The sequence below is a fragment of the Branchiostoma floridae genome, chromosome 5 (assembly GCF_000003815.2).
Source record: "Branchiostoma floridae strain S238N-H82 chromosome 5, Bfl_VNyyK, whole genome shotgun sequence".
Lineage (NCBI taxonomy): Eukaryota > Metazoa > Chordata > Leptocardii > Amphioxiformes > Branchiostomatidae > Branchiostoma > Branchiostoma floridae.
The window spans coordinates 17,820,735-17,831,692 of NC_049983.1; the positions used below are offsets into that span (position 1 = coordinate 17,820,735).

The following is a 10,958-nucleotide window of genomic DNA, read 5'->3' on the forward strand; positions in this document are numbered from 1 at the left end:
AGAGACACAGCCAGTCTTTGTGAGGTACGGACCCACCAACTTTCCTTATAAGCCATGTATATCATAACATATTCATCTTTATATCCTAAAGCAAGAAAGTTCTCTGGTGAAACATGTTGCATAAACCGTTGTCTTCCGTAACATAAGATAGAAGAAGTAACTGCTGATTTTGCAATACAAGTTCCCACCCAAGACCCTTCAGATAACAAATGCAAGCTTTTAAGTTGTATTGAACTTTGATTAATTAAGATTTTTTGGGTTGTTTTTCTCTTCTGTGTGTATGTATGAAATTGCATAATCATATTTTGGTAAAATGGCAAAAATATACACATGTAATGGGGGTGGTATATTTTTTACTCTTGTAGTTTTTTTTAGTACCTTGGCAGAGTATTGTGTTATTTACTGAATCTTTTTGACTTGATGCAAATTTGGCAATCACACTTTTAAATTTTGGGGGCTTTTTTATACGTTTTGAGGAAATGTAGAGACTGGCATGGTATGATACCCCTGTCATGCTACACATGGAAAGTAGATGTTGTGAAATTATGGTCATCATGAAATTATAATAATTTCATATTTATGGGGCACATTCTTACTGGATGGGTCATAAAACCCAGGGTATAGCTATGTAATTTCAAGTTTTTGTTTAATTAGATAATCAAGGATGAAGTCTTGTAATTGGTGTACATTATACAGAGAGCTTTTGGTTTTTAAAGTTATACGTAGGATAGTGGGACATGATGCTCAATTTTGCTTCTAATCTTTTCTTACCATTCTTTTATGTTTGAATCTCAGCAACCTCAACACTACACAGACCACTTCGAATTATACCCTTCCGCCTACCACTTGCCGATAAGAACTGAGCATCTTGTCCCTGTAGTCGTAGTAAAATAGATTTAAGTGTTGGATTTGTCACTCCTCTAGTCACCTTAGTCCATCTTAAGTAAGGCTGTATTTATTGTAGGTAGTCTTATGTCCATTTTACATGGTGTGGTGTCCTTATTAAGTATACATGAGAACTACTGGTAACCAGCTGACCAAGCTCTAGACAAGAAAGAGTTGGCCCTGTACACCCTAGCATACCAGTGCAGTAATGCAGTAGTTTTGTTACTGCTACATCAAGAAGGTAGTTCACAATGTGCTAAAAGTCAGCACACTGTTAGGAGGTAAATTCAGAAATGGCTAATGCCCAACGGGACTATATTTACATAGCTTTCTGACAAGCATAGAATCATGACTTAATTCACATGTACTTTTCAATGATTTGTGAAATTTTGCATAGAACCCTTAAGAGAAGATGCCATACAATAATGTGAACAGAATGTGCCGAATTACATTTATTCAAATTTGTCTCTGTGACAGAGTGTGTTCTTCATCTACTCGCACACTATATAAAAACAGTGGACCCTTACTCTACTAGTCTTCAGACATAGGGATTAAGTATAGAAACAAATTACAGAAACATTACAAACTAGAATTGCAGGCGGTTTGTTAACAAACAGAGATAATTTTTGGAAAGGATGTTGGCAGATCTTCAAAGAGAACAAAAACACAGATTTGCATCTATTGTTTTTTGTCCAGGACAAATGAATGAATGTAATTTTGCCACTATAGCTGAAATTAACACAGGTATGAAGTAGGGTGTACAGTGTACATGTTCTGACATTAAACAGGGAGGGATCCGACATAGGGGATATTTTTATATCATTCAGTGACCATGATAAAGCTGTTCACCAGGGTGAGGTGCTATTGTGAATTTTTCAGTTCCCTGTACTTTTTACTTCTGTGAGGATAATAAAGTTTCCATATTCCCTATTGTCTGCATCTGAACTGTCGTGCTTGTTCTGTTATTGTTGATGATGAAATATTTCTGTGACTTTGTCATTGAAATAGTAGAAATGATACTAAGTACCTGAAAGTGCACATAATATATGTAACTTTTTTATATTCGGACAATGTATAACATTGACAGTTCTATTCGTAAGATTATGAGCCACTGAAACTGAAAGTTATCAAGTAAACTGAGAAATTCTGTACATAGGCACTCTACTAGTTGTGGCTTTCAAACGATCGGAAATTTTATACCGGGAATATCAATAGCATGGAGATGCACTTGATGAGAATGTAAGGAGTATGTATCAAGAAATTTCACCGGCCGTCACTTTCACAATTGGACTATAATTAAATACACCTATGTTCCTATAAAGAATCACGTGCGCTCTGGAGCTAAATGTCTAATTATAGGTAGCAAGGTTTGAGGTTATAATTAAATCACATTACGAGTCCTCCTCACGGATAAACCCTGTGGCGTTAGTGACCGTGGTTCAGTCACTCGTCAACCACTCAGCGATCTAAAAAAATTATCCTCTACCTCTGCTGAAGAAAGCGACTCTTGACGCTCTAGACGGGCCTGTCATCCCTTCTCCTGCCAATCACCTTGGTTTCCTCTCTAATCATCTCTAGGAAACGTGAGAAGACAACTAAAACTGTGAAATCTAGTAACAACATGTTTACGGCGTTCAAAAACTTTAGAACTTGACCGAGTGCGCAGGCGCCACGCCCATTCGTGACACGTATGACAGAACATTCGAGCGACGGTTCGTTTTCGGTAAAACAAAGTCAGCCGTAGTCGATGTCTAGCGGACTAGGTTGGGAGCTACTCCTGTATTTGGGTCGGTCCGAGGGTTGCAACGTCTGAACGTTACGATCTTTTTCGACCGTGACATCAATCTCAAAGACTGTGAGTCCTATGCTTTCGTAAAAAAACGTGTATCGTATGCTCACATGGTCTGTCGTACATGTATTTGAAACATAAGATCGATTTGTGCATAAAAGAAAGGACTTCTTCTTAGTTTTTAGCGTAGAAGTAATGTTACCTTCATAGCTAACATAAGGAAACGTAGACGACTACCACTTTCTCAACCCTTTGACCTGCCTTGTAAAATAAGATAACTGTGTGGACAAATCAAAGGGGAACTGGGCAGCTGAGCAGTGAGCCGCTGAAAAACTGTTCCCTGATTTCGGTACTTCATCAGTTCTCTAACGTTACCTCTCCCTTCATCTGTTATGAGACAGAGTTACTCGGCGAATTATGTCATATGGTATGAGGTCGTAATCTAGTTTGTAATGTTGTTAACTTCGGAACTGTATAAATTTTATGTTATATATTAAGTCAAGTTAAGATATCTGGTTGTAACATTCAATACGGTAACAATCAGAAGTGGACACACCACTCTCCCTCACAGTGTGAGATTGTGGAACACGTGACTAGTCTAGGCATCTGGACACTTGTATGAACTGTCAATGTCATGTTTCTACACTGTCTTCTAGGTCACACCACCAGCTTTCATTATCAAGAAAGGCCCACCCCAAACCAGTTACCCTGTCATATGCATACTCCAGGATTGGAGTGGCTGTTCACCACTTTTGAATCCCTTGCAATGTGGCCCGGTTCGTAATTTATGTAACGTTACTTAGGCATGGCCGCACAGCCACAGGCATGGCGCGTACGTGTATTGTAAGTCTGGAGATCATAAGGATCATTCTGTCATTTAGATCTGTGGAAAAATGAAAATGCGACAGAGCAAAGACATCAAAGTTTCGTCACAATAGATGAAAACGGGTAGAATTAAAATGAAGAAGTTATGGTTTGTTCTTAGGTAAACCGTTAAGGCCACACCAATTTAATTTCTTGGTTCACGGATTTTTTCATAAAAAAATATGGAGCGAGAGGGCGAAATAAAAATTGTAAAATGGTTGGGGTAAAGGTAACGGCTAATCCAAAGAAAAAAGTTTTCAGCCTGAAAAAAGTACAAAAACACTATCATTGTACAGTAACAGCACATGTACCCACACTTTAAGGAACTTATAATATAAAGGCCAGTTTGCTAAACCAGAAAGTTGGTGAATGGTTTCATTAATAGTGAAAATTTGCTGAGTGGTAATTTTTTTCCAAAAAATAGTAGCGAGCGAATCCGTGAACCAAGAAATTTAATTGGTGTGGCCTAAAGGATGTTAAAAAATGTTGATGTCTTGTCAGATGTGTCCAGAAGTTTGCTTTTCATCAAAAGACTGGAATTGTTACTCTCAATCCATGACAATTAAGCTTTGTCCTGTTTATATATAATATAACGACACTCTTTGTCTCTGATGCTGACTGTATGCACATGTGCTTTGGATGCCCAAGTACTTGACATATAACACGTCAGTTCACCTTTAGTCGCAGGGTAACCTTTCTCCGTGGTATTTAACACCAGGGTATTTCGGGCCCGGGGATGTCAAGTCGACGGACGGTAGTCTCAAATTTAGATTGAAACAAGAAAGCTTCTGAAAAAAGCTGCCCGGTGCGTATTTTGGAAAAGGCCTGAATGTTAAACAAAATCACATGAAAAAAAGAGTTTTTAAACATCGAATTACTGTCTGTCCTCTATTAAAAAAACATTACATGACATTTGTCTTACACTGAGAAATGGACAGTCATGTTATTTGTATTTATGAAAGATCGTGCGTTCCTTCAGTGCGTAAAGCGGAAACTTTAATATCGTTCCGAAATTTTCTTAAAATGGGCAACTTTTAAACTTTTTTGGGCAATTTTTTAGTGAAAAAGGGACCGTGCGGGTCGGAGCTGGGACGTGTGGGCCGGAGCTGGAACGTGTGGGCTGGAACGTGCGGGCCGGAGCTGGAATAAGTGCGGGCAAGAGCTGGACCATGCGGGTAAGAGCTGGACCGTGTGGGCCGGAGCTGGAGTTGTTCTCTGGGCACAAACCTGGTGCTACGCACCGGGAAAAAATGCAATTTGAAACCATGCACAGTCCATCAACATGATATCCATAAATATCATGTTTTAGGTACAACGGATACAGGTTACCCCATGCACGAATAAAGGTGAAATAGCGTTACACATAAATTGAATCGATAAGGTCGAGATTCGGTCATATTATCATATAAACATACGGCAATTGCAGAACAATGGAAAGCAGGAGACGCTGTAGTTGTTAGATGTGTCCCGAAGTTTGCTTCTTAAAAAGGCAATTATAAAAAAAGTACCGAACCACACTGCTTTTATAAGTGACAGGTAGGGTTCTCTGCTAAATAAAATGATACTGAGATTTATTTTTGTTAAGCTATGACTGTTTTTCCAGGAGCAATTCTATGGTTATGATTTTCTTGAAATGGAAATATTGGTTTACTCTCGGGTACACAGCGATCCGTTCCGTAGGAGGCCCAAACTTTATTTTACATATGATGTATACAAAGGTTCGAACTATAACTGTGCCAAAAATCAAGCAAATTGATTTGCCTGTAAATGAGCTAATGGTCAATAAAAATGGTCAAAAAATGGATTTTTGTGCATTTTGGAAATTCACAAAAATACGTCATTTTTAAACATCTGCTGCACCTCACTACAAAAACATTTTGAGCATAACTATAAATTATTTTTCTTATTAGAATATGGGTGATAACATATGCGAGAATCAATAAGATAACTGTTTATTTTGGGCGGCTACAGGAGTCCAAATAATGTCTATCTTGGACGAGACTAAGGCCTTCCCTTGGTGAAAATCCTCCATTTTGAAAAATGGCCGTTGCCATGGCAACTGGTGAACGCAGATCTAAAACATTGGCATTTTTGTAAGTTTGGACCAAGGCTCTACCACCACACAAAATTTGAGGAAAATCGTCTTTTTTAGTTTGGCCACCCTATGCTTAGTTTTTACAGACAGAGCCTCTTAACAGTTTCATAACTACTCATGCATTTATTTTCATACGTCGATGTAGGTTAGACATCCATGTAATAAGATACGCCAAAAAATAGTTACTCAAGTAACTGGCATATTTATTTTCATAATTATATTTCAGCCATACCATAGGTATGGTGAAATATATTGTATTCGTAATGTTTCTTTCTTTCTCCTGTCAAATCTTCAAATCGATTCAACCCCGTCGTTCCTGGACCGAATTAATTGAAATTTGGCAAAAGGGTAGAGTGGCTCAATACACAGGTGCTTTTTTCTCATTTTTTTCATATCTTCCTTTAAAATGATTTTATTCTTGTTTTTTGCAATTTTTATGTACATTTTGCCCCCCTGTTCCCTGGTGTTACAGCCAAATGACCTAAAATTTGGTACAGAGGTGCCTTGATCATATGCCCACAAAATTCCAAAACCAATTTTGGCATATGGTACAGCAAAATGCTGAATTTTGGCATTTTTTGGCATTTTTGCCCCAGAAATGACATTTTTTGGCTCCTATACCCCCATTTTACAACCAAATGACCTGAAATTTGGTATAGGAGTGCCGTCTACATATGCGCACATGAATTCATTGACACCTTTGGCATACGGTACAACAAAATGCTTAATTTTGGAATTTTTTGGCCAGTGTTTGACCAAAAACGTACGCTTTTGGCTCCTGTTCCCTGGTCTTGTAACCAAATGACCTACATTTTGGTAAATAGGTGCACTAGATATTCATTCAAATGACCCATGTATAATTTCTGGCATAAACCACTTCAAAATGATATATTTGGGTACTTTTTTAGTAATTCTCCACTGGCCAGAGGTCGTTGACCTCTCCCACCTGAAGACAGCATGTGCACATGTCTATATATACTAGTAACTTGATTAAAGAGGCAACCAATCACGTAGCCTGAGTCAACATCCCGAAGGGGATTGGCAGCCAATCAGTGAGCCCGGTGTTATCTGGATGGGTCCATTCTGGCACGGAGGGGGTACATATTTTTTAAATTCATCTTTGGACTGTTGATTATATAATGTCTCTCAATGGGAGTATTTTTGAACTGGACTATTTTGCAATTTTACATGGGGTGTACTGGAAGAGTCCATTCTTGCATGGAGGGGGGCATTTTTTTAAAATTTGTTTATGGACTTTGGTGATTTGATATGTCAAAGTGTTTCAGTGTGGTTATTTTTTGACTGGTCAACTTTGCAATTTTACATAGGTTGTGCTGGAAGAGTCGATCCTTACATGGGGGGATTTTTAAAATCCATTTTTTGGACTTTGGTGATTACGTCCAAGTCCAATTTTAGCGGATGTATTTTTGGACTGCACCACTTTACATAGGGGCATCGTAAAAAGAGTCCATTCTTGCATGGGGATGTTTTCAAATTTAGTTTTAGAAAGGTGATAATTCAATATTCCATTTTTAGTGGAAGTGTTTTTGGACTGGTCTATTTTACCTTTTCATGCGTTTTTTGCTTAGTTCAACCTTGACCATGTTTTCAGTGAGAGTATTTCTGGACTGGTCTATTGTGCAAATTCACATGAGGTGCACTGGAAGAGTCCATTCTTGCACTAGGAATTTTGTAAGATTCATTTTTGGGTGTCATTAAGTGTCATTAGTGGAAGTGACTTTTAAACAAAAGTGTTCGATTCTTGCACATGGGTGATTTTGGAATAGTCTGTTGTTGCATGGGGAGGGAGATGGCTGAAATATGCTGCATTTGCTCTCAAGCAAATGTCGGCCTTTCTAGTTTATTATCTAAGTCTATAATGAGTGATTGAGCAACAGCATGCACTCCCTACTCCACAGGTTTTGTTCTTTCAAAAAACAGTCCCATAGATGTATTACTTAATTTCCTAGTAGATCTCAGGGTAGTAGTGGTATCGTAACGTTTTCTTATTGCTCAAGATGAATGACTACTGTCCTGGATGGGCAGCTAGAATAGGAAAAGTTCTAATGAACATCCATGTTATTTGTTTGCTTCATCAGAAACCAACAGAACAGGGTGTTGGCACGAGTTTACAGTGGACAAATGAAAGAACACAGAAATTCAACTTCTTGTACGATGATGTCACTTGTAGGGTGGATGGCGTCCTTGTGCCACTGTTGTGCGCTTGTCATCTCCCATGCATCCACCAGTACCACATCCATCCCCTCAAACAGCTCTCTCATGACCTGATCGAATCTGTACGCCAGCCAGTCTCCGCCGTTAACCTCACCACCAATGAACGTGTTGGCAGACTTGATGACCACCATGGTCCTCGGGCTCCTCTGCTGAAGCCGTTGGATGGCAGCTCGGATGGCCTCCAGCCTCTCCCTGTACAACTCCACCGGGTTGGCGGTGAGGTGAGACCAGATGGTGAGACCAACCACGTCATCTGGTCCTCCCTTGATTTCATCAATGGCATTTGCGATGTACTTGATGTTGGTGTTTCTGGTAGGGCCTGTCCGAATGGGAGGTCCATGCGTGCGGTATCTTAATGTTATGTTGTTCACGGGGTCTTCAGCAAACAAGGGGCCAGTCTGATGGGTTGCCTCTGGAAGCATAGTATCATTAATTTCTAATATCTTAACGAATTGTTCGTACCATTGTCGTATGGTTGAGTCTCCAAAGAAATGTAAGTTTTTGCCCCTCAGACATGACCTCCACTCTAATTGGTTGCAGAAGTGTCTGTTGTGGCAGACCAGAGAGTTCCAAACACCTTGTTGATAAAACCCGTTGATCTGTGGAGTCACAAGCCCTGGTAGGCAACGCTTGCGTTCGGCCAAAATATCCAGTCCTGTATGTTTGAATAAGTCTGAATAAGTGATACTAGTACCATCGGACACAATTACACATGTCTGAAGCTCATATTTTCTACCAAAAATAAATAGATAAGAAAATTTGATGGGGTGGGATTATGACGTAAGCATTATAAGCCATACTGGTTGGTTAAACCTGGGAGTTGCCAGACAAATTTGAAGTGGCATTTTACATCATAGTCACATGACATTGACATCATACGCGTGCAAATCTCTAGGCCTTACTCAACCAACCACCATGCGAGATTTGACGACACTTGAAAACATCGTACGGTTTACCAAGGCCATTATATAAGGTGCTTGGGTTTACCATTGGCAACGGTGATAGTAGATGGTGATCCAGATATATCCAGTCTCTGTGTTCTGTAATGTACAAAAATATGCATGATATAACAACTGACAAAATGATCCAGGCCGGCGAGAACACTGCATCATTTCATTACCCAAAACTTGCATATACTAGTACACAATTGTATCTCAATTTAAGTCAGAAAAGGGAGAAGAAACATACTCGAAAGTTTATGATTTTCAAGTCGTAAGTAGTGGTTTGAAGAGTCTATGTATTTCACCACTTCGAATGACTGAAGTCGGAGTGGAGGTAGCCTTCTCCCGCGGAGAGCCTAATACAGTATATCTTTGAGAGGCTCCGCCCAACCGCCGGAGGTTTCCACGTTCCATGCTGATCAAAGTATTGGCTATATGTAAAAATAACATTTGGGCAAAGTTTAGAAGAGCCTACCCAACACGGGTGTATTGAATAGACTACGGGCGATGCTCTGCATAGGAAAATGGGAAAGAACAAACCTCCCAACTAGCTTCTCTTCCCCTGGCCTCAGCACGTTCTTGGCTCCGCCACCAAGAATATAACTATGGTACCCAGGCTCCTCGCAGGAAATGTTAGCGGCCTTCTCACAGTACCACCTCCCACCCGCATGTGGGTCGGAGTAGTCACAAACTGGCCTGGTGCCGTTGAAGACGACCGGGTCTATGTTACATCTTGTATCTACTGAGACTCTACCGACGAGATATCGCCTTCGAAACGTGACCTTGTCGAAAGGATGTTCTCTGATTGTTCTTTCTATGACGTCTATAGCCTGGCGCGGAAGGACAAGCTGGACCTTGATCTTGACCTGTCCCTCCCACAACAGTCGGAAGGTTGCCGTGTAGGTGCCGTTTTGGTGGTCGGTGATGATCCCAACTGCGCCGGACTTGTTCTGAAGTGTTGAGATTGATGCTCGGAAATAGTCGCCAATGTTTGTGATAATCGCATTGTTTTGTTGATCTTTGGCAGAGAAAACTACGCGTATGGTGTCGCCTACCGAAAAGTCCACATGAGAGTTTGACTCTAGAGAAAATTGCAGTTGTTTGGCGTAAGCTGTTGCTGTCAATACACTTTTATTCGGTGTTTTGGTAAGAGGAATGGGAGTTGTTGTGGATTGATTCGTCGGTTTTGACGAAAGAAACGTTTTGGGGTTGTGAGTTCCGTTCGTGGACGAAACTAATTTTTGCTCATTGTTTTGTGTCAAAGAATATTTTGTTGATTTTGAAACTTGGTTGAGATGAGAAGATGTTGCCTGTTCATTTCTTATTTTTGGAACAACTTCCTTGATGCTTATCTGGGATGGTTCCTGTAAAAAAAAAGACACGGTGTTTATCTAAGGTAGAATACTTTTACGGAAGCCAACCATCCAGTAACTGGTCTTTTTCACTGACGTGACTGCAATGTACGATGTAATGTTTTCGGCCATGTTGGAACTTGGATGGTTAAACTTGGAGAGGAAACAATGGATTTGAGGTAGAAGAACACAGTTTTCCCGGACTGACTCTGACACGGTAAATATATAACATTGCGCACTAGTGACATGCTACAAAAGAATATGTTTGAGTTTAAGTTAACATTCCAAAAAATATTTAGAAAAAGTGTCTGGGCATCGCTCTTTTACGCCCTCTTTGATATCCCACTCTGTGGAGGTCGAATATCAAACTACAGCATGCTCACCCCAGAAAGACAGTTGGGTAGTGAGTAGTTAACCGGCCTCTCTGGGGTCATTAGCGTATAAAGTTAGCCTCTACCAGGCTTCGTGGTTTGATGGTCTAATTGTCGAAATTGGACAAATAGAGTCACCGTACGCTAGGGGAGTCAGCCGGCCGAGAAGGTCCATTTTTCAAACCAGGCTTCGTGGTTTGATGGTCTAATTGTCGAAATTGGACAAATAAAGTCATCGTACGCTAGGGGAGTCAGCCGGCCGAGAAGGTCCATTTTTCAAACCAGGCTTCGTGGTTTGATGGTCTAATTGTCGAAATTGGACAAATAAAGTCACCGTACGCTAGGGGAGTCAGCCGGCCGAGAAGGTCCATTTTTCAAACCACACATTAGTCGACTACAAAGACGATGTCGACTGCGCACAGGCGT

At 40.3% G+C, this 10,958-nt stretch overlaps 1 protein-coding gene and 1 long non-coding RNA gene across 2 annotated transcripts in view; both read right to left on the reverse strand.

Annotated features, from left to right (window-relative positions):
- LOC118416744 overlaps positions 1 to 1,835 on the reverse strand; it is a 2,258-nt gene extending 423 nt beyond the window's left edge. The window contains exon 1 of the long non-coding RNA XR_004831255.1: positions 41 to 1,835. This is a non-coding gene — a long non-coding RNA (uncharacterized LOC118416744). The remainder of the gene's footprint in view (positions 1 to 40) is intronic.
- Positions 1,836 to 7,415: 5,580 nt separating this feature from the next.
- Positions 7,416 to 10,958, reverse strand: part of LOC118415200 (NXPE family member 3-like) — a 7,635-nt gene continuing 4,092 nt past the window's right edge. Inside the window, exons 3-5 of the mRNA XM_035819587.1 lie at positions 9,350 to 10,173; positions 8,856 to 8,908; positions 7,416 to 8,523 (exon numbers count right to left, since the gene is read on the reverse strand). Coding sequence (XP_035675480.1) covers positions 7,763 to 8,523; positions 8,856 to 8,908; positions 9,350 to 10,173 — 1,638 coding nt within the window. The 3' untranslated portion in view covers positions 7,416 to 7,762. The remainder of the gene's footprint in view (positions 8,524 to 8,855; positions 8,909 to 9,349; positions 10,174 to 10,958) is intronic.